Below are 23375 nucleotides of genomic sequence, written 5' to 3' on the forward strand. Positions count from 1 at the left end.
ACTCCTTTTCTTCATTTTAAAGGGGTGATTATTGTGACCTCTCTCACCAAAATCCATTTGTGTTGGCTGGAAGAGAGGGGAAAGGCTGGAAATCTCTGCTGCATCCTAGGCAAGCTTAAGTGGAGCAAATAAATCACAAACCCCAACAAAATGCTGGGGTCCCAGATGCCCATCTGAGCTGTTCCCTTCCACCTTTCCATTTTGCCCAGCACGTTTGCTTGTTTAGCCACCAGATTTCATTGTTTTATTAAAAAAAAAAAAAAAAAAAAAAACAAAAACCAAAAAACCCCTGAAGATATTTTTTTCTCAGTTGCACACGTTTGTACCAAATTCAAGCCAGGAGCAGAAGAAAATGAAAGCTAACTTCCATTCTTGGTTTCACAGTTTAGAGTTTAGCCTCTCCAAATGTGTGAAGCTGTATATCAAAGAGTGGGTGCTGTAGGATGATCTGGCTGTAGTGCTCGTTATATTTTTTTCGTTACACCATTTCATTTTCCTTCCTACTTAGGTCAAAATGGTTATTTTTACCTAAAAACTCCCGTAAATTGAGCAGATTGTAGAAATTCTAAAAGAGATCCAACTCCTTTTTTTTTTTTCCTTTTTTTTTTTTTTTTTTTTTAAACTCAGATGGTGAGAACAGTTTATAACTGATGGCAGTTTTTATAAAATAGCCTCCATCCTGATAAAATGTTACCCCCTGGTGTGTCATTTTTCCAGCTGAACTGCTGGTAGGATTGAGAGATCTTGCACACTGCTGCTTAAATAAGTAGACTACATGCTCTATGAAGAAATCATATTATTTTCTCAAAGGAGAACAAGTAGGCTCAGTGCACCAAAATTGCTTTAAATAAACTTGCAGCTACTCTAGCCCTTTTTTGCGCAGCTGCAGATGGTACAGTCTATCAATCAAGCTTTCCCAGCTTTGAGAATCTGCCACTGAAGCTGTCTCTCCTCTGTGTTGCAATTACATTTTTGTCTTTTACAGAGCTTTGTATCTGAGATATTCTGTTGCTACTAATCAGATAGTGCTTTGGGGCTGCACATATCTTTTGGTTTTCTTCGGATATATGAGTATCAAGCTCGTTCAATAATTTGTTAATTGAATGTACTATTCACTTGCAGTAAATTAGCTGCATCATGCTTTCAAAGTGCAAGAATACTTTGGGGAAATTAATGCCTACCTTATCAATCGAATGAACCAAAGTCTGGACAGACAAGTGCCTTACAAAAAGAAAGGAAAGTACATTGCTGGCTGTTTCTTACCATCCTACTAGTGGGAAATGTTGTGATAGTGAATGGAGGCAATGCTGTGGGGGGGAGGCTGCAAAGTCTCGCTCAGCTTGGTGAGCTGATCAGTCAGCTGCCAGCATGTGTACGGTACGCAATCAATGTTTCTATCTGCTAACAAAGAAACTCAGTGTGCATAAACACAGCGTACTCTAAGCTGAGTTATTAAGCAGTACTTAAGCTCTACCTCTGAGTTTCATGATCTTTTTTTTTTTTTTTTTTTTGAGACGGTCTCTTATATTAGCATGTTGCAGATTCTGTTGCACACGTTCTTCTGAAGTAACCTGTGTTGTGCCTTTGCTCTTTTTATGACACCGATATTTCAGCCAACCTTTGGTGTAAAAGTTACTATTTACGCTTCTTGTCTTTTCAAGCATCTCTACTGGACGTAACAAAAGTGAAAGTCTCTTATTTGTAACTTAGTTTATCCCATCCTTGTCCTAGGATGTCTGTAACTAACTGGGGTCCAGAAGCAGTAGGTACAAAGCGATGGAGGGGGTGAGCTAAACCTGAGAGGAGCTGTGGTTGAGAGCAGCTGCATTGCACTCAACCAAAGATGAGGGACAGCCAGAACACCTGACCTCAAAGTCGATTCAATAGCTTTTAAAACCATTTTAGACTTTTAAAAAAAAGGAAAAAATGCAGCTTTGCTTTGGCACTGCTAGTTAATATCTCACTGTAGATACCCTACAAATCTGTGATGAAATATGAAGTTAATACATCACCAGCAAGCTTTCAGTCAGAATGATGTATTATTCAAAGTGGAATTAGCTAGAAGGATCAATGCACACCCGTTACTCTATTTAAAATAACCATTGGAGGACTCGTTAACTTTTTCCCCCCCCTCTCTTCAAACAACATAGGGAATGAGACATCTAGGAACACCCCCTCCACCAGCATATGCACCTCTGTGACTTCAGTATATTTTCATTTACAGCAGGATCATTAACACCTGAAGGCCAAAACCCAGATTTAACTCAACAGAATTTGCCTTCAAATCACTGAACCTGAAACCAGTTGCCGTAGGCAAAGGCGAACTCAGCTCTAATGCATATTTTTTAAAAATCAAAGGTCATGGCTGTATCTGTGTGAAATAGTGCGTGTGCCAGCGTAAGGTTTGGTGTCACATCTTGCCTGGGTACCGGTTATTCTCTCTGATTTTACACATGAGCAGAAACTTGAAGTATTAAGGGGGCTGTTTCCATTTCTTGTTTTCCCTTACAAATATATTCTGCAGGATTTGGGCAGTCCATTCATTACATAGCAAATGCTTTCTATCTCCCAGCTCACCTCTGTTGGGCTGCAGGCTCTTGGCCAGATTTGTCCTTTTCCATCAACTCATACAGGAGATGTGCAATTATAGCATATATGGGGGAGATGGAAGAAAATATCATCTGTGGAGGAGCAGGAATATATCATTCTTGGATCATTTAGTGCTTGTGAAGGTGAAAAACTTAGAGCGCAAATCTAGCTTATCATTGTGATGGGAGCTCTGTATGCATTTTCTTGCCTTCCCAGATCTCTCAGTGTGCTGTAGTGTCGACCAGTATCCCTTCTCACCCATAGGTTCTCCTGAAAAAGTCCAAATAAATACTTCCTACTGCATTTCAAAGCAAAGCACGTGTGAACTTTTCGTATCTGTTCATCCACATTCCAGAGCTAGCTGGTATCTTTCTCTTCCCTTTATACAGAAATGTTTAAGAAATGAGATATTTTTCCACAATTTTTACAATGTGGACCTCAAAAGGGAGAGAAGAGAGAGGTGAGACAGTGGATTTTGTGCAGAGCAAAAGGGTACATACCACAAAGCCAGGATGTGTGTCCTTTCTCAGTGCTGCAGACCTGTGCAGGGTTAAAGCATCACCATTCAGACGGGTTAGGAGTAGGACCTACCCAGGCTGTTAGCTATCTCTGAAATAATTTGGCCCCAAAGACATGAATTTGAAGAGTTTCACAAGCAATATGCCAAGTACTTTCCCTTTGCTGAGAAAAGTATGTTTCTTTTGACTACGATTATCTTGGATTCTTTGAAATCCTGTTGCTGCAACGTTAAAATACATACTGTGTGGCATAATGCTCGCATTAATGGGATTCTTCTCATTTCTGTTCTAAAACAGTGAAAATCAGGTCCTTTCCTGCAGAGACTGAGAACTGGCATCTGTCCAACACTACTGAGTTGATAAGAGAATAAATTGTTTAACCATGTTGATTGTCCTGAAACCCTATAGGACAATTTAATATCTGCAACCTAGTTAATTTATAATAGTTTTCTTTTTCTTCTTGGTTGTTTGTACAGAGTGTTTGGAGACTTGAGTATTTGGCTGGCAAGCTGCAGATCTTAACTGCAAGCTGAATGGGAGCTGAAGGTGCATGGTTGGGGGAATATTACCCCTGACTTTCACCGTTGTAATTGAAAGTAGAATTTGACACATTGGCATCTCTCTGTGTCAGCCATTGTCGCTGGCTTCAGCTGCCACAGTTAAGTATGTAGTCATTCATCCCTGGCAGACACCGTCCTTTACAGCACAAGAGGATGGTCTCTGGATGTTAATGCCACAGCACTCGGGGAGCAGCTGGCTATATCGAATTCAAGGCATGCAGATTGTCTTGGCCATTTTACTTAGCAGATGGGTAAGGCTTGATAGATTGAAGATTTAGTTTCCAAGTCAAGGGCCAAATGTTGCAGTAGGAGAGAAAAGTAAATTATATCACTATTCGGAGGGGAAAGGCTCAGGTACTGTATCACAAAATTGTTGCCATTCATTTTCCTCTGACTTGCACAAAATGCATGTCATTTTGCCTTTCAATATAGCCGACTATGGCATTCTCCTTCGTTTTGAGATGCTTTGCAATACTGTCTGTGAGCTCATTTAATGAGCTTGAAAGCAGTTGCTGCAAATTTATGACAGTTTAATAAGTCTAAATGCCAGAGTTTTTCTAAGGTGGAAATGAAAGAGAAATTTGTATTTTGTATCACCCTGAATAGGTGGGTTTTCTTCTGTTCTTTTTTCCCCACACCCTTTTCTTCAATACAACAGATCTATTTAAACATATTTTTTAAAGGAAAGTGTATTCCTTACTCCTGTGCTGTTCAAGCTGTTAATATTCACCTACTTTTCACAAGGTGACTGATACCAGGGATCATTAGAGAGCTTTGTGGTGCTTCCCCCAGCCCTTCTCGTGTGTGTTGGTGGGAGGATAACCTGCCTTTTGGAGAGGCTGCCCAGAGCAGTGGGACACGGGGGGGAGTCTGGCCCTTCGGGCAGGGGTCTTGGAGGTAAGATTTGGTATTACTGTGTGGCCTAACTGCCTCAATGTGTATGTGGGGGTTCCCCTTTTTTTATTTGTTACTATTCTTAAAATAAGCATTGTAAGCTCAAAGTTTTTGCCCGAGACTTTTTTTTTTTTTCTGCTTTATAGAACTGTTTCCTACAGAAAGACAGGTCATGGATTACTTATATGACTTTAGCATAGGGTTTAAGTTATATAGCATGTGGTACAAATTTGAACACTTTACAGCTGCTGATTTTTGTAAAATGGGAGATGTCAAGAGGTTCTGAGTTTGTCCTGTAAAATAATCAGATGGACAGAGACCTTCGCCTACTTAACATACAATGAAAGGGAATGAAAACTGCTTGGGGGTTTTTAACTCATTAGGACATGCTAAGCTTAGTACTGCTGTAACATAGGGGCTTTCTATGGAAAGAAACTTTACCTTACCCAATAAAGTCTTTTTTACGTGCTGTGGCTTGGTGCCCGTGCTACCATGGTCAGCCTGCTGTGTTCTCTCATCACACTCCCGCTCTGCGCCTTCGCTGGAACTTTCCTCTTCAGAGTATTAATAACATTATTGTGAGAAGGTGCTTAGCTCCCTGCCTGCCTCCTACCCTATCGACTCTGAGGGTAAGGCTGTAGGAACAGCACTTTCAAGCAAAGGGACAACAGGTTGTGCTGCTGAAAGGTGTTAACGCTATTGTCAATAGAGTTCATGACTGATCAACCTTGTTGTTCACTGAGGAATGAATCATTCCTCAGGTACTGCATTAGATACGGAAGCTGTAAGTAAATGCAGCCTGTCTGGGATAATGATTTCCACCATGACTTCACTTGAAGAACATCTCTGTTTTCTGACTGCAGAATGGGGTCACTTGTGCATTACCTTTTCCTACATTGCAAATGGTTGTTTTATTCATTGCCTTAACATCAAGCCATTCGTTCTACTCGGAATGGCATGTGCACCAGGTATCGAAGTCACCCAGAGGGTATGATAAACAAAGAGATTTTGCTTCCTCATGTCATGTTTATCCCATATTTACCCTATGGTCAGAGCTCTGTTAGCACAGGAAACTGCTTAATGATATCTCTGTGTTTATTTTTCCCTTGTGCTTAGCGTGATAGTTACCTATTTATTTCTGCGGAGGAAGATTACAGGCATTTTTCAATTATAAATGATGCACGCAAGCGTTATTTATTCTGTTTACTGCAGACCTATAGAGTGTTAGTCAGTCTTGAGCAAAAACATCTTGTTCAGGAAACAACATTTGTAGTGGTGGTACTGTGAGTATTTTAGGGCAATTTCAGGATGGTTTTCCATCTGTCCATTAATACTTGCTGTGCAGCACGCTCATGACCAGCAGCATAGCAGGTTTGTGTTTGTGCGTGAAATTCTTGTGCTTGAGAAATTTTCATTCGTGATGTTTCTTCTGTGTTAGCCTCTTGAAGGAAGAGAGAGAAACTCACTGCTCCTCTCTCAGAGGAGAAGAAAAAGCTTTGTGCAGCTTTGACAGGTGTGTGTTGGGTGACACATAAGTGCTGAGACCCAGTTACAGATGTATGGTTTTTCTCTAAGTCTGCAGACAAGACATCATGAGAAATGCGGCATGTAAAGTCAATCTGAAGAATTCATCGCTGTTTTCCTTCAGGATATATTCATAAGATATTAAAAAAAATACACTGCTGTAACACAGATTATATAACAGAGAAAGATAAAAACAGTTTGTAGAAGGATATAAGCTCAAGCTTCATCACATGGAATCATAAAGGAGGTCAGAAGGACACTTCTTATTCTAGAGATTTTTGTCCTTTTTTTCTTCCTCCTTTTTTTGCCCTTCCTTTCTTTTAAGTATCAGCTGTTGTCAGAGACAGGATTCTTCTATGGGTGAATCTCTGATCTCAACCAGCATGGTAGCTCCAGGCCAGTTAAACCAGAGATGTACAGCAATGGGGATAGAACTTGACATTTTGGGTTTCAGAAACCTCCTTTTCTCTATGAAGACAGGCAGAAAAAGAATACAGAGAAGTGAAAAAAAAAAAAAAATAGAGAGGAAATTCAAAGTAGGGGGTTTTTTTTAAGAACTTGAAGAAAAAAAAAGGATGTTAGAAAAGTTTTGCTCTGAAGCCTGAACCATTCCACAAAAGGAGAAAAGTTTTGGGCACTTTTCTAATGGTCTTGTTAAGATCCTGAAACAGCTGTAGTGAGATGTGGGAGAACAGTGTGTGAGTATAAGGGGAAAAGCATCTGGAAGAAAAATAAGACTATATATGCCATACAAGTCTGAACTGACATCTCTGTGAGTGGTACTCTTTAAAGAAACATGAGAACCCACTCCCCATACCCTCAGAGAAAACATGATTACAGATGCATGGAGCATTTGTTTTCCAGCTCCCAAAGAAATAATGTGACTGTTGATTTCATGCTATGGAAGAACACAGCACATTTGCAAAATATGCCATCAAAAAGATTGCGTAGCTGGATCTATATAGGCATAACACCTCAGCAGATTAAAGGGGTGCTGCCAAGGCTGAAGTTAAGAATTGATCTACTTTGACAGAAAATCCTAAAAGGAAGAGTTTTAACCTTTAGGATTCTTTCCGTCTATTTGCTTTCTTCAAAGTGATTGCAGCTGTCACCAGGAATAAAAACAAAGCAAACAAAACTATTACAAACTATGGTTAGGCATCGGTAAATAAAACATTGTTCAAGACCAGTCCAACTTTTTCTTCCAGCCTTTTACTAAATTTCTGCTAGCTTTTTTAATGATTTTTTTTTTAGTGGTAGCCATGACTTGGAGAAATCTAAATAAATGGAAAAGATGCAGGAATGCGTCTCACAACAGCTCTGCATTTTAGTGTTTACTGTTGATCTGCCAGAAGCCAGACAGAACCCACAAAGTGGGTCACTGGGTTCAGTGTACTGTGATTATTATTTATACAGAATCCAAAGTGTACAGAGCACCCCTTTGGGCATATAAAACTTCATGCTTCAAAGAGCTTACAGCCTTCAGGGCTAATAATATTATTGCTAGTAACTTCTAAGCTGTATATATTTCAAAGCTGCTGTTGCTACTTTCATAAATTTGTTGCATATCTTGCCCTGCCTGATCGTTGCAAGTTCTGGAGTAAAGGATCTGAGATGAGAAAAGGATCTTCAATTTCCATCTAAAACACCAGACCAAAACAAACCATTTTGTCTCTAGACAAGAGCACAGAAATGTGTCCTGAACACAGCAGAATAGTTCAAAGGACAAATATACAGAAAAAAGAAAGGTGGTTTGTTGTGGGGTTTTTTCAGTGCAGTTGGCTAAGAAGAAAATGAGGTTTCTAAGGTTCCTAATTAGCCATGGGGAGGAAGGATGAGAAGAGACATGCTAGTGCTTGTGAAACTTGGGCAACAGATTCCAGTTTTCTCCTCAGGCCATTTTTGTGATTTTTTTTTTTTTTTACAATAATGCACTTTTGGGTTGTGCTGCAGTCAATGACATTCTCGTCCTAAGAGTGTGCTCCAAGCTGATTCTGCACTTCACACGACAGTGTGTTCCCTGCTGGGCACGACAGTCCTCTCTCAGGGATTTCTTCTGTTGTCTCCACTCCTTTCCTCATATGTTAATACATGGCCACAAAGTGATTGAACTCTGGTTTTCCTCATGACATTGGGATCATGGGCAGGCAGAAAAGTAGAGCTCTTTTGCATTCAGTGTGTTTGCCCATTGGGAGCAGTCCATCCAAAAATGATCCAACGCTGGCCAGGCTTCTGATACTGAACTGGTGGGGGGGGGAAAAATGGAAACCAAAAGGAAAACACACCACGTGAATGAGATACATGCCAGTATTTATTTCTCAAAAGTAAATTGGCAAGTATCTTAAATAATGCAACATGTTCACAGAAAGTGAAGAGTTATTCCATCAGTTTCTCTGAAGAGGCCAAAGGTTAAAAAAAAAAAAAATCATTATTGGTTGTAAATTCCTTGGCTGTGTTACAGCTAAGTGACTGAAGTGATGGGCTTCCTTTAGAAGTTGTGGAGCTCAACATGGTTAATCCTTCCAACTGCCTTCCCCTCCTCTCTCTGGTGCTGAGTCTCACCGTTGCAGAGGACACGGGTGATTGCTGGGTGGTAGAAGAAATACCGCAGGATACCAGTTTTTGCTCTGGCAGTGCAGGCAAATACATTGTCCAAAATCAGAGGTTTCTTCTAGATTCTCTTACAAAGCTTTTTTCCTCTCTCCCTTATCCGAGTGACACTAAACTATAAATAAATGTAAAAACATGAATAGCAAAGAGATGCCAAGGCTCAACTCCATCACGGCTGAAAGGTGTCCAGCTTCACTGATTCCAGTGGCAGCACTAGACTGATTCCTGTATTGGTAAGCAACAAACCGGTCTGAGATAACTTTTGTTTATCACAGCAGTTTTTCTCTATGAAAGCAGTAGATGAAGAAAAACGAGCTCACTGTTTTTAGGTTTTGCTGGGCTGATAATAGGGCTAATATTTTAATGAATTCAGAGGATGCTTTCTTTTGATTTAACCTTCCTTACTTTATTTTATTACACCACGTATCTTTGGCATTTGGTGAAGAGCCATTGTAAATGTGAGAACTAAGCAGCTTGTTAGATAACATCTTTTTTTCTTCTCGTTAGAAGATTAAACTGAGACTGTTCTGCCTGATGCCAGAATAGATGTAACCAATCCTGTATCCTTTGCATGTAGGTCAGTCAGAGGGACAATCAAGCACTGGATCCCATTATCCATGGGTTGAAGGGCGTCGTACATCATGGTAAGTAGCTGCTTAAACTTTCTCCTTGCCAGGAAGGGGAGAAGGGCAGGAATATTGTCCTTAAGGGATCAGGTCACCCCTGGAAGGACGTGGTGAGCCTGCACATTCCTCATTCACTGATGTTTAAGGGCATGACAGCCATTATTTGATTGGTAAAGATCAGAGTCATTTGTTACCTGAAAATGGTTTGGGGTTAACAGTAAACAATTTGTTTCTTTTCAGTCAGTGCTCTAGAATGCGTAAGTTATCAATCAAAACCTACCACAATATATCATTCATATTAGTACTTCGAAGGCAGCGTTGATGCTTCACTCCTGCTATTTATCTTCTACTTGCTCTAAAAATACTCCTCTCTGAAGTTTCTATTTGTTTATAAATTATTTGTCTTTCAAATTTAGGGAGCTGATAATGAAACAGAAAATTAACTATCTATGAAAATTAATTAAACTTTGCAGCAGATGAACATCTTTCTAATGCTGACATAAATACGATCATTCGGCTGTTCTGATGCATATAAACCTATTATCCTTGAACTTATAGCAGGTACTGAAATAAATATTAATATATTTTATACTTTTATAACCAGTTTTTACTTAGGAATTTTCCTGAAACCTTATCACAGGTAATGCATCATTAGCAATGACATCAAGATGCTCCAGTTCCCAAAGTACTCTTGTCAGGTTTTAATATAATGATTTGTAAAGTTTTAATAGTCTCATTGTAATTCAAAAGGCATCTGCTGGAATGGTGCTAGGTACTATAATAAATCTCCGTCCCATCTACAGTGCTGTGATAAAACATCTTTGCACCTTTTCCGAGGATTGTCTTTAGACATTAGCTAGTGCTGTAGAGCTTAACAAACATTTTTTTTCTCTTGACTGCAAACCTAAAACTAGTTGACAGTGTTAGATTAAAACAAATAGAATTTTGGATTAATTGCTCTCCTTTCAGAGTCATTTAACACTGCAACTGGGAACACCAATAAATCCAAAGAAAGTGAAAAATAGGGGTTAAATGATAACATACCATAAGTCCTTCATTTAGAGAATTTTCCATAGGTTTTTCTGTTTATAAATTGCAGTGTTCTGATGTGAAATAAAAGCAACACACTGAGCTGAAAAACTGTTTTGTTTTCAACAAAAGTAGATGGTATTATCTGGCTCCCACTGGGTAACAAAACGGGCCAGCAAAACCAAAGTGAGGCTGAGTTGGGCTGCAAGGATTTTTCAGTGGCTATGTAATTTGGCACTGAAGTCAAGCTGCCGTTTAACTGGGCCGGGATCTCTCTTTAGCTTTGTTTTCCACCTGCCTGCTTTTCAAGACTCTTTACCCCCCGCAAGCGTGACAGTGTTTTAGCCATCTCACATCGGGTTTTTTCTGCTCCCTCTCTTGCTCCTCGCTGCTGCAACCGAAATAGCCACTAGTGGATAATCACACCGATGCCTCCTAAGAGTATTACTCCATTCCCAAAAATAATTGTTTGGGTAGGATGTGACAAGATCCCGAGGTTGTGATTCCCTGACCACATAATGATTAGTCCGTCTTGGTGCTGCCTACCCACAGCAAAATCTGGGTGGATAAAAGGCTTTTATTTTTGTTTTGCTCACAATGCACAGAAGGCTGCTAGTGTTTCAAGTAAAGGAAATTGCTTGATATATTTCAATAGCTTGTTTCCTTTTCAAAACATTAAGGGAGAAAAAGAGGCAAATCTTGCTTTCCTTCCTGTTTCAAAGGCCCTGATTAAAGGCCTTTTCTAAGGTTCTTTTGGTGGCTAGACTAAGGGAATTTCCTCCTACAAAGTAGTTGTTCAAAGAAATTGTTCTCTTTAACTTAAATACTGATGGAACGCTTCAGTGAAGAATTCCAATATTGTATCTCTCTTTTAATGTTATTATATAGAATAATATTAAAGATGTGAGCTTTTAGTCCAGAGACTCTCATTTCTTTTCTTGATGTAACTTACTTACATCTTACACAAGCACGTTTTTATGAATTTATCTGAAAAGTCCTTCCTGCCTTCCATTTGGCTACATTTGTCTGGGACCCTAAGGCAACATGGACTTTTTGGCTGAAACACAGTGGAAAACTCTTGTGGTTTTTGGATAGAGTGGTTGGATCAAGCAAGGATTCAACAAAAGGAGCTGGAGAAAGGCAAAATTGAAACCTTAAGTTTCTTTCCATTTTATAACATTTCCATGCCCATGTTGTTTTCAGGTCATCAGTACAATGCCAAGGCACATGCCTATAATGTAGAAATCAAGAATGCATACAAATGTTGAGATAACTGTCTTGCTTTTAAATTAGAACATGTTCATATATCCTCTCCTGGCTGGAGAGACCTCTAGCCCCTCAGCTTTGCTCCTTCCATCTGCCTCATCTCAACACACCTATTTAAGTAAGATTTCCTTGCTTCTCCGTATCCCTCTCCCTCCAACCAGCAGAGCATCCTTCCTGGGTTGTGCTGGACAGTCACTCCTTCCTCACAATCATTCAGTTTTCAAAGAGGAAATTACACACCCATACGAAGACTCATCATCATCCTCATTGCTTCATCTGCCTTGTGGTGGTAGTAGAAGGTCTGGTCCTATATGGGGACTCCACTCTGCACCACGCTGTATAGGGCGTGTGCCCATAATGTTGACAGATCCAATGACTCTCAGTTAGATTTAGGGATGGTACTGATGAGTGATGAGGTGGTTTTTAATTTTTCTCACATAGCTTTTCATTTTTTCTGTGAGGATCTGGTATTCTTACAGTGCCCTTCCAGGGGTAAGTGAACAATTTAAGTGTCAGAAGCACTTTCTGTGGAAGTGAAAGCAATTTTTGCTTGAGATTTCGTCAGGGATTTGAATTACTTACTAATTTGATGGAACATAAATAATTGTGCCCTTCACAGTGTCACCAGCTTAGTAACAATGATAGAGAAATGCACACATAAAAATCAATGCAGGCTTAGTCGCTACTCAGAGTTCACTTTGTTTCCTCATCTCCAGGCATAATTTTGTAGAATCTTAATGCCACATTAAGCTTAATTTTACATGAGCAACCGTATAAAGTTTCTTAGCTGGAAGGAAAACCAGTGCTGTACCAAACTGCCTAACAATGTTTGGATCAATGATAATGCTTTCGGGTTTGCCCCGCATCTTCCTGCCGAACAGCACGTTCCCGTCACGTCGATGCTCCCCAGCTCCTGCGTCCGCCCTCGCAGAGCATTGTATAGGCACACGAACGCCGGGGAGGCTCTTTTCAGAGCTGTCAGATGCCTGTTGCTGATTTTAAAATTGCTTTTGGTTTTGTGCTCTGCCAAGGATTTGTCACACCTCCCGCCAGCGAGGTGCTTGCTATTCTCACTCCTGCTTTCCCTGCCGCAAAGCACACGGCGAGTGTGTGTCTGCCACGGAGCCCACCAGGGACTGGCAGCTGGGAGTGTGCAGCCCTCTCTCTGCAGAAGGGGTGGAGTACGGGCAGGCGTGATATGAATTTTCTGATGCCGACTTGCCAGTCTCTTACAGCTCTGACCACTGGGGGTCTTTTTTAGTTCCTCTTCAAATGCTCTTCTCATCACGAAAGCTGATGGGAAAGGTCTCCAGCGATACTGGTGCTGGTGGAATCGTGGACGTCCTTAGTTGAAGTTGCTGAAGTAATAAAGTCACGAATGCCTGGCTGCACTTGCACCACACATGGGCAAGTCATGGTGCTACAAATCAGACTTTTCTGCCTCTGTTTTGCTGCCCATGTGCTCGGCTGAGCGCCCTGCCTCTGCTCCTCGTCCTTCCTCCTGATGCTGAAGAGGATGGGGCAGGATGGAGCTGCTCTTGTGCAAGGGCTGAGGAGGCTCCCGGGACCTCAGAGAGAATGATTATGCCCTTGTGGGAATTAGGAAAATGTGAAATACCAGGTTATGTCTTATACAGTTGATTTGCATTAAAATGGCTACTAAAGCTTTTGTCTGCCACATGCTTCAGCAAGATCTCAGAGGAGCACCTAGCGGGATGGAGCTGTTGCACAAAAAACATTGCTTTTTCCCATCTCTGCTGTCTTTGACTTGCCCTTTTTAGTACCATTTTGTATGTAAGCCTCTTAGAAATGCCTTTTCCTTGTTCTTACCAGCTGCCTGAAAGGCATTAAAATGAGTCTCCTTCCCCGATGTCAGTCCTGAGGGCAGTGCCCAGAGCTGGAGGCTGCACAGCATTTGCCCTCTCCCAGCCTGGGCACGGGTGCTCTGCACAGTTCTGTTCTATCATAAAGGCACATGGTTGTCAGAGGGAGCAGCAGCTCCCCACACTACCCCAGGCCCCCGGAAAAGCTTTCAGGGTGATGGAAACCATGTTTTGTCACTCTGTCCTGTTCTCTGTGTCTGTCATCAAGAATCTACACGGATCAGCAGAAAATTATTAACAGAGCACAAATAAATTACCACAGCAGAAAAGCCTCTATTAATGTCACAAAAATGGGGCTCTTATTCCCTTCCTTGTCAAAAGTGAGCACTGAAAATCAAAGTGCAGACAGATCAAAAGCTCAGGTACAAAGTGAATCCATGGCATCTGTTGCTTGTTTGCGAATGTGGGGTGGGGTGAGGGGAAGAGAGGAACCTTTGTTTATTTAAAAGGCAGTTTGGAAAAAAAATCTTGCTTTTTTCTTTTGCCTTTGTATTATTAAAATGCCATAACTTAAGCTCAGCATGGAGCAGAGTGTGATCTTGGGTATCCCTTGAGATGGGGCAAGAGGTGTTCAGGAAAGTTTGTGGTGACCACCAAAGTTTCAGGGGCTACTGGGGACGCTATACCAAAATACAGTGGAAAGAGAATTGCTTTAATAATGAAAAAAGGATAGAAAATTAATAATATTGCACATGTCTTCAGCTGTCCTAGGCAAAAAGGCAGTGAATAACCTGTTAAAATAAATCAGCACTAAAAAGGAAGCAATCCAGACAGTGTTAGTTACCCTGTGGATCTATCACACCAGAAGGCATAATAACAAGAAAACACCATTAGCAGCATGACAGGCTTTTTCTTTTGTTTTTAACTTTTAACCATAACACCACCTGACAAGCTGTTTGCTTTCTGCACCAAATATCCAGGGGTTATAGAGAAGAAAGGCGGGGGAGAGGGGTGAGGGTGAGATGCGATACCATGGGACCTCATCTTTTAAAGTAAAACTTTGAAGAAAGCAGCAGCCCAATTTGGAACAAGAAAGGCCATCAAAGGGAGAGCAGTGCGATGTGTTAAACCAAGAAGGAAATGTGGAGAAGCAGTTCTTTTTCCAGGGGGATGATCTGGTTATATTCTTTTGTTTTCTGATCTGTTCTTGTGTTCACAGTCAGAGGAGCCCTGTGAAAGGGGCCAGGACTCAATTGCTGTGGAGCAAAGGGGAGGGGGAGGGAAGTGGGAAATGAAGATGAGAAGCAGAGGTGATAAGTTCACACCTTTATATAGGGCAGCTCTGTGCATAGCTGCAGGGGTCTGTATCATTTAAAAGAATAACTGATGGAAGCGCTGGAAATCGCTGGTCCTTCACCTGTCTGCTCTGCAGAAAGCAGTGCTGGTCACGCTTGGGTAAAGACCAGTGAACTGACATAGAATTAATATATTGCACAGAAAAACTAATTCAAACTAACAGAAAGAAGATTGCAGTTATTAAAAGTTAAGAATTAAGGTTGAGGCTGAATCTGAACAAAACACCTGCACGAGGGAGGAGCTGGGTGCTTTGCTGGTGGGTTTTGAGGACGTTTGCTGAGAAGAGATGGGTGGTGAAGTCTGAGAATGCCCAGATTTGCTCTGGCTCTTCTGGAGCAGATGTGAACAGCCCACACTCTCTGGCTGCTTCTGCCTCACCTCACCCTACCTCTGTCAGGGTCCAGCTCTCTCCAAGGACCATCTCTTCTAAATCCCTTGCCATAGGTTTTTTTTCCTCCTATCCCTGGTGCACATTCTGAATTTCCTTAGTTTCCATGTCCTTCCAGCCTTGTCTGAACATGTGCCTCTGCCTCAGGTTAGGTTTTGCGAAAGATGGAGAAGTCTCATCCCAGTCTAGAATGGCAACAGCCAGGCTGCCAAGCTCTGCATCAGCAGTGCTTAAGCATTAAAGGTTCAGAATTATTTTTTACTTCTTTAAAAAGTTAAGACCTCTCCTCCCTAGCTAAACCTTTTCCTCCTAAGATGTTTTAAGAGAGGGAGTGGGAAAAGTTAAGCCTGAGACCAACACCTGGCATGGAAATGTTCAATTATTTTTGCACAAGAGACTTGCCTTTTTTAATTTCCTCCTGTTTTTTGTACCACTCACCAGTTGTCTCAGATTAAATTAGTCTGCAAGACTGTGTTATTATCTCATTCCCTTTCTCCCCACCTTGCTGTGCTTTCTGTGTCCTTACTGTTCCTTACGTTGTTCAGCAGAGGCTCTGGTTTTTAAAAAACTAAATAAAAGTGAGAAAAATAATTGCACGATAAATGACAAGGATTACCCTGAGTACAGAGGACTGTCAGAAACTGCTCTTCATGCTGGATTTACAAAGCAAGTACTCATCTGCTGATCTCTTCAGTTAAAGTAACATACACTATTTGTAACCTCATCTTTAAAATCACCACCGAGTCTGGTCCCTGGCTCTGGTGTGCAGCCTGCTTGATCTGGGGAGTTCTGGCTCGGTGGGTGTGTGGCATGGTGTCCTTTTGATTATTTTTGTGTGTTTGCTTTTTAAATGTTTGAATGCAGAAGCTTTAGAATTACTTGGCTCATTGCGAAAATGAAATTGGCAGTAACATTGTTTAACAAATTTGGGAGACTTTCAAAGCTCTTCATATTGGTATTGCAGATTTCAGTTATTCAAAGTGTAGCTGGGTAGCGTTTCCACCTATCAGGCATTGCACATACGTTAATTTTGGAAATAAGCTCATTTTAAGATATTGTTTTCAATGCAGCCAAGTTCCTGTTTTATTACAGAAAAGCATGATGAAAGTCCCAGAGCATTCCATGAGATATAAATGGACTTGGCATATAGTTATTTTCTTGTGATCTCCAATCCAAGTTCCTGTTAGATTTAAAAACGGTTTTGATCACAGATAGCTGTGTGCTGTTTACCTGCATATCTCCAGAAGCCTCTTACTCTACAGTGATTTGGTTAAAATTCAGGTCTGTCTTTATCCAGTGTTTTACAGAATGTATTTTTAGCAAGTCATCCTTGAACTCAAAATGTTCAACTGATGCTTCTTGCAGTATATTTGTTGGCATCAACTTGTGAAAACTGCAGTAGTTGGTGGAGATCTACTACTGCTATCTGGTTTTTTCCTCTGCTTGGAAAACTATTGTGCACAATTCAGTATTAGTTCATATCTAGCCTTGACAAATAAGGAGCGTAAATAGTTTAGCTGTAATTGCTCTGCTTTTGGGTTAGGTTGTACAAAAAATGGCCCTTGGTCCCATGCAAAACAGTGAGGAGATTTACCAGCCCAAACAAAGAATATACTGGGGGTGACTTTTTACACTGCTGTTACAGGAGAAGAGCTGAGAGGTAGACATGAATGTTGTATCAGGTGGTCAAATATGTTGCCCGCTGGCTCTGTTTAATTTTTTTTTTTTTTTTTGTAAACCTAAGAGTTAAAAGACAATATTGTCCTTTCATGCTGTGGAACACTCAGTAGTTTAAATGTCACATTCATTGTCTTAATTGTCAGCAATGACTCTGTGGTACTTTGTAATTTTTCCTGTGGAAATATTAGAGTGAACGTTTTTTTACGAGCCTTGGTGCTGTGAACAAAGTATTGCTGTTTGTCAACTGTCGGTCCTATTGGCTGCCCTGCATTAGTGGGGCATCTCAGTGGATGTCTCAGGTGCTGCTTTTTTCTGTGTTGCCTGGGAGTGGTGGCTGCAGCAGCACGTTTGTTGTTGCTTTCCCAGAGGAATGCTCTCTAGTTCGAGGGCCTGTCCTTATGGGCACGGTCTCCGGGGCTCCAATTTCCCAGTTGTTTATTTTTCTGCTTGGATGCCCACCTGTTTTTGGTGCTGGGATGGGAGTAGGACAAGGAGCAGCAGAAGGGACCACTTAGATGAGGGGCTCTGGTTTATGCCTAAGAAGAGTAGGTGGCTGCTGGATCAGTTTTGCAGCATTGCTTGCAGTGGTTCACAGGTACTTGCAGGTGAACACATGTTTTCGTTGGTGTGTTTTATTGCTTTTATCCGTCCAGCAAATGCTGTCTTGTAGATCCTGTAGTTCCCAGCCTTGTCCACTTTCTCCCTCCTGGAAACTCCTCATTCTGCTCAGTCTGTTCCCAGCCTTCTGGCACAATTCATGCCCATCCCAAGCACTGAAAATGGGAAATAGAAGCTGGTCATAAAAGACAGTGAGGAAAGTTGTAATATTATGTTCAACCTTGTTCTTTCCCATTTAGTACGAATTATATACATACACATATGTGTGTACGTATATATATAAAATATTTCTACCATATTCAGTGAATTCTGTTGCTTAGCTCGCAAATTATTCTCCTTACGGTTTTACCAACAACAATCACTAATTTAAGGTTGATATTTTAAAAGTGACATGACTTGAAAATCCCGTTTTCAAAAATGTCTCAAGCTCTTAGGTACATAATTTCATGGCATTTACTGTTTGTATATGCTCTTGAAGGATATGGGAGGTAGAATCCTGAATTTCTAAGTCCCTTTTTCTTTAAGTGACATGTGAAGATCTGTTTGTGACTGGTTTCTAAAGCTCTGCACCATGCATCTAGATGGAAGTGATGCAAATGAATGATCAGTTTTCACAAGTATTAGGTTATGAAAGCATAATCAATTGATTAACATCTATTTCAGTAGTTATTTTAATCCAATTATATGTATGTTTTTAATTTTAATCTTTTGAATTCATTAATGGAAACGTATAGCATTGCTTGTATCCATGAAAAATTAGATCGAGTACACCCTGCCCTACTTAAACTGTGTATTAGAAAGCTACTTTTTCCTCAAGAAATATTCTTTTTCACAACTGACTATGACTTTCCAAATGCTTAGGAAAAAAGCCTCCCTAATTGATAGCCAAAATTTAATCATAAGTCGGATACTTCCAGTTTGCATTCAAATAAGGTATTTCTCTGTCTAAATAAGCTTCCCTTGGTTGATTATTCATATTGTAGTTCAAAATGTTTAAAAATGAAAGACAGAGTTGGATGAAATGTAGACTACTTAATACAGTGTGTATTTAATATAAAAGTCATGTATTATTCATTTTTGCAATTTGAATAACTTTGAATTTAGCATCCCTGTTCTTCATCTTTTCCTTTGATGAACAATTAATTATTAAAATATAATATTGTCAGCATATGGCACAAAAATCCTTGAAAGTGTAAAATGAGCTTCGTTCTCCTGCCATCCTTTGATAAAGGGATACTCCATATTCTCGATTTCTCATGGAATGTTTATCCAGCATCTTAACTGATTCCATGATTCTAAATAAAAGGTCACGAAAGCTAAAAATAGATAAATTGTTAATTTAAACTGAAACTTTTTTTTCTTAAATACAAGAGGAAATCACTTTTCAAAATGTCCCTCTACCTCCCATCTATTTCATATATAGGCATTGCCTGTTAACGCAGCGAGGATGTTTGCATGTTCAAATGCTTTTTCAGATTCATAGTGGTCCACTGTGTGCTCAGCTTCCATATAGAGACAGTTTCTTAAATAGAAAACCCGTGTAATTTCGCTGTGAAGATGTATGTGTGCTGCATTTGGAAATCAAGTCCTGTGACTGAGTTTGCAGCTTTTCTAACCAATTTTTTCCTGCATAAAAATAAGCCAATCAAATTAAATACGACCTTTTGCTGTGATTATGACTTCTTGATTAGAATCTTTTTGAACTTTGGCCAATCATATATATTTTACTATTTATTACCTAAGCACACTTTTTTCCCCGACGGTAGACTATGAAGAGGAAAAAGAGTTTTATTGTTTTTTATTTCCTTTTTGGAGGTGCAGAAGTAGTTGATACCTACTTAGATTAGAAGGAAAGAAATTGTTAACGAAGAGATTGCAGTATTCCCTTACAATGTATACTTCGACTTTAATGGAACTACTTATATTTCGGAATGCTAAAGGCTATGAAAACATTGCACACCTGTTGATGTTGTGCAGAAGAATAGATGTCTGAAGTGCATTTTTGCATATTGCAGCAGCAGTGGAGGAAAAAAATCCGCGATTATCAGACTACTGCTCAGAGGTATAGGCAACTCTTGATTTGATCAAGACTTGTAGAAAACTGTGGGATGCTATGGAAGTGAATTCTGCAGACTTCATCCTTTTTCTTTTCCTTCTGATTTGGAAGATTGTGTCAATCACCAGCCTACCTGCTTCTCTGCTCTGCTGCAGGGGGAGTGGGCTTGCTTAGCAGCTCTGCTGAGACAGAGGGAGAAGAGTTCCTGCCACCCAAATGTGGACTCTTGTTTGAGGCACAAGGAATATAGAAAGTGAGGAATAGAGATGTATGGGAGAGCCTCCCGTGTCAGCATGCCCTGAGGCAGTGAACACCTTTGCACAGGCTGAGAGGGAGCTTTGGCCTGTGAGTCAACATAAATTGCAGAGGATAAATGTTCAGGGATGGCAGGGAAATTGTCTTGCCTGCAGCTGCTCCCTCCTTTCATTTATTTATTTTTCTTCACAATGTTAAATATTACCAGCTTGTCACTGTTACTTGAAGCTAAATGCTTTCAGTGCTTAGCTTTGCATTTCAGGCTGTCCAAGGAGCTTCTCAGAGGAAGGAGATTGTCCCCAGACTGTTGGACCCTGGGAAGGAGTTTCTTGGGTTAGGGAGAAGAGGCAGCGGTCTTACCTCTGGAATGTGTTTCTGTGGTATTATAGAGGCACCGCCGGCAATGCCTGTGTGCCCGGGGCGGGCAGTCCCAAACCACCCCTGGCTGGACGCTACTTTGAGCACCACGTTGAGCTTCAGAGGTGCCCTGCAGCCCTGCTCCTCAGCTCCATCCATCCCCCTGGCAGCTCCCAGAGACGTTTGGCTGAGCAGTATGGAGCTGCCTCCTCCACCTCAGCAACCTGCAGAGGGATCGACCCCGCTCCCGCATCCTTTTCCCGGTGGCTGAGGGGGGACGGATACGCTACCTGATGCTTTTTGGTCGGGCAGGACTGCTGGGCCCAGCTGTGTCCCTGCTGGGTCTTGGTGAACCCTCACTGCCGTCAAGCTGAAGAGCCATTTACTGAGTGCTGAAACCACTGAATGCGGTGTTGTTTCTATGCTAACACAAACCAGTGGGATAACAAGGGCGTTTCACACCTGCACACACTCAAAATAGGAGCGTGCCTGTTCGGTATAGGATTGACTAGCATTTTGGCTGCTCTTTTAATAATCAACACATCAACTCTTACAGAGCCGTCCTGATAGGGTGTTTTCATCTTTCATTATATATATGATAAAATATGTTGTTGCCATTACACCTTGTTAGGCTGCCTATCGATGTGATGTCTGTTTTAAAGACACGTAAAAAAATGTGTAATTCTGCTTGTCAATCTTCCCTGCAGAGAAGGAGACCTTTCTGGATCCCTTTGTGCTGAGGGACCTTCTGCCGACGTCGCTGGGGAGTTACTACCGCTACGCAGGTTCTCTGACTACTCCTCCATGTAGTGAGATCGTGGAGTGGATCGTTTTTCGGAAGCCTGTTCCCATTTCTTACCATCAGGTGTGTTGGTGTGTTTGTTAGAGAAGTCCATCTCTTGGTTTGCCCTCTTTAAGACAGGGTTTTCAAAACCTGCCGTTTTAATTTTGAGAACAAAAATGTTTCTGTTGACAAAAAAGGAAGTGTCGGTGATTTTTATTTTTTTTTTTCCTCCTAAGTAATATTGTTTCTGAACATGAGCTATCAGTCTTAAGAAGACAGTACAACAAGAAACCCAGTTTCCTCTCAATGATTTATTTAGTATTGTTTTTGTTAAGATTAAATTTAAGCTATGGTGTAAATATTTACATGGAATTCCTTTTTATTCTTTTTAATTGAAACTTTCTTTTCAAAGTAAAGTGAGTGATTTCAGTTCTGCTCAGATTTAGTAATTTGAACTAATTACATTAGAAAAGACATCTTTCCATTAATTCTCCATGCTTAACTGTTTTTATAACACAGTAAAGCTGCCATTATGTGCTCAGAGAGCTAGTGCACAAATCCTTAAAATTAGCACATAGCAGCTTTTAATGCAAATAGACGCAATGTCTGGGATTTGCCTGGAGAAGAATGCTCCCAATAAAGTAATGGCTAGATGGAGTCAGATGTTTACCAGTTAAGTGTATTTTGACATTGTAGGATTGTTGTCTTGAGAAAGCCATCCTGCTGAAGTTAGTCTTTCCTTTTATTCATCTGGCATAAGCCACTGGAAACAAACTTTTTAAATACCCTAATTCTGTAAAGTATAAGTGAATAGTTCATCGGGTGATCCTGACTGACAGATGCTGGTTCTTATAGATTTCAAAAGGGTGGAAGGCGATGGCCATGCCCCTGCCTCTGGGGTTTTTTTTATGTTTTCTAGAACCCATTGCTTCTCCCGTAGACTCTTTCATCTTTTTTTTTTTGAAGTGCTGTGTTCAAAACCGGTTGCAACGCTTCAGCTGGGGCCCTCCCAAGGCTGAGAGACATGGCAGGATTCATGTGTCTGGCCACTCATGCTGGTGTTATTTTAGCCTTTTTCACAAAAGCATGACGTTATTGCCCGTGTTCAGCTCCTGGTCAGCAGGAACCCTTTTGCTAGAGGCTTTCCCCAGAGCGCGCTCTAGCAGTGCTGAGCACATCATGCGTTCATGCAGCCCACGGTTCTGGCTGAAGCGTGGGACTCTTTGCACATGGTCCTGGTTGAATCGGACCCTTTGTTTTTTTTCAGGCCATTTCTCTGATTGTCGAGATCATTTTGAATTCTGTCCTTGCCTGCAGGATACTTGCAATCCCTTGTAGCTTTTCACTACATCAATAAGTTTACTGTTTATTATTTGGTGGCTGCGAGGCCTGGCCCACACTCAGTTTTATGCCCTGCATATGCATCAGGTGGGTCATGACTTCTTTCTTCTTTTTCTTTTTTAACAAATGCTAATAAACTATTAAATATCAATTATGGCCATCACTATAATGGTATAAAGGTACTTTATCCTGGCATAGCTTCTTTCCTGTGCTGTACAACAGTAACCGTGCCAAGTCAAGCCTTTAAAATTTAGCATTGTGCTGCTTTATGCATGCATGTGTGGATGAAGGGCTGGGAATTCTGTGTGTAGACAGACTTTCATTGATACTACAACACATGTGGAATAAATAATAGTATTCTTCCCCTTGGCAGCCCTAGATGGGTGTATTTTAAGAGCCTGCCACCCTGCCATTGCTATGATTATTATTTGTTCCTCTAACAGAAACAGTGCAACATAATCCATTGCCATAGTTTAACCTTCTTTATCACAAACCACGTGAAGCAGCCTGTAATCCCAGAGGGGAAAAGTGATATTGTTTAAGCTTTGTTGCTGTTCCAATTAAATCCTTGCTTTTGTGCAAAATACCTTGCTGTAAAAAGGACAGTTCTGAAGTGGTCCATTTGTGGAGGCTTCTATATTTTATTCTCAATGCTCCATCATCGTCATCTTTCCTGATAATTAGACAACAAAACAGGACAAGCCGTGTCACCCTGCAGATGCATTGTAAAGCTAAGTGCTTTCGATGACCCAAAGTATGGCATTATCTCTAGTAATACACACCTAGAGTATCTCATTGTGCTTATAATGGTTTCAGTATTTTTAATTGCCATTTGTATATCCAGCCCTTAGAAAACTGTGCACATCAGGCTTTAATGGTTTGTAATTACATGACTCGGAGTTTTAGATCAGGTTTCCCTGTATCTACAATAGTTTTACAACAGCTTTTCATTTCTTCTTCTGAACAGGAGCTCTTGTACTCCTTGAAGAACATGAATGTAGCTCCTTGACTGCAGCTCTTACAATTTTTTTTACTTTTCTGGCAGCTATAGATAAATTAATTTCTCATTTGTGGTAGATAATATTTTTATAGTAAAAATGA

The 23375-nt window shown here is 40.7% G+C and overlaps 1 protein-coding gene across 1 annotated transcript in view; it reads left to right on the forward strand.

Moving 5' to 3' along the window:
- The window catches only part of PTPRG (protein tyrosine phosphatase receptor type G), a 421778-nt gene that overhangs the window by 296203 nt on the left and 102200 nt on the right, over nucleotides 1–23375 (forward strand). Inside the window, exons 6-7 of the mRNA XM_074913948.1 lie at nucleotides 9273–9339; nucleotides 20857–21014. Of these exons, the coding sequence (XP_074770049.1) occupies nucleotides 9273–9339; nucleotides 20857–21014 (225 nt within the window). The remainder of the gene's footprint in view (nucleotides 1–9272; nucleotides 9340–20856; nucleotides 21015–23375) is intronic.

Source organism: Athene noctua, chromosome 10, assembly GCF_965140245.1.
Source record: "Athene noctua chromosome 10, bAthNoc1.hap1.1, whole genome shotgun sequence".
NCBI classification, from domain to species: Eukaryota; Metazoa; Chordata; class Aves; order Strigiformes; family Strigidae; genus Athene; species Athene noctua.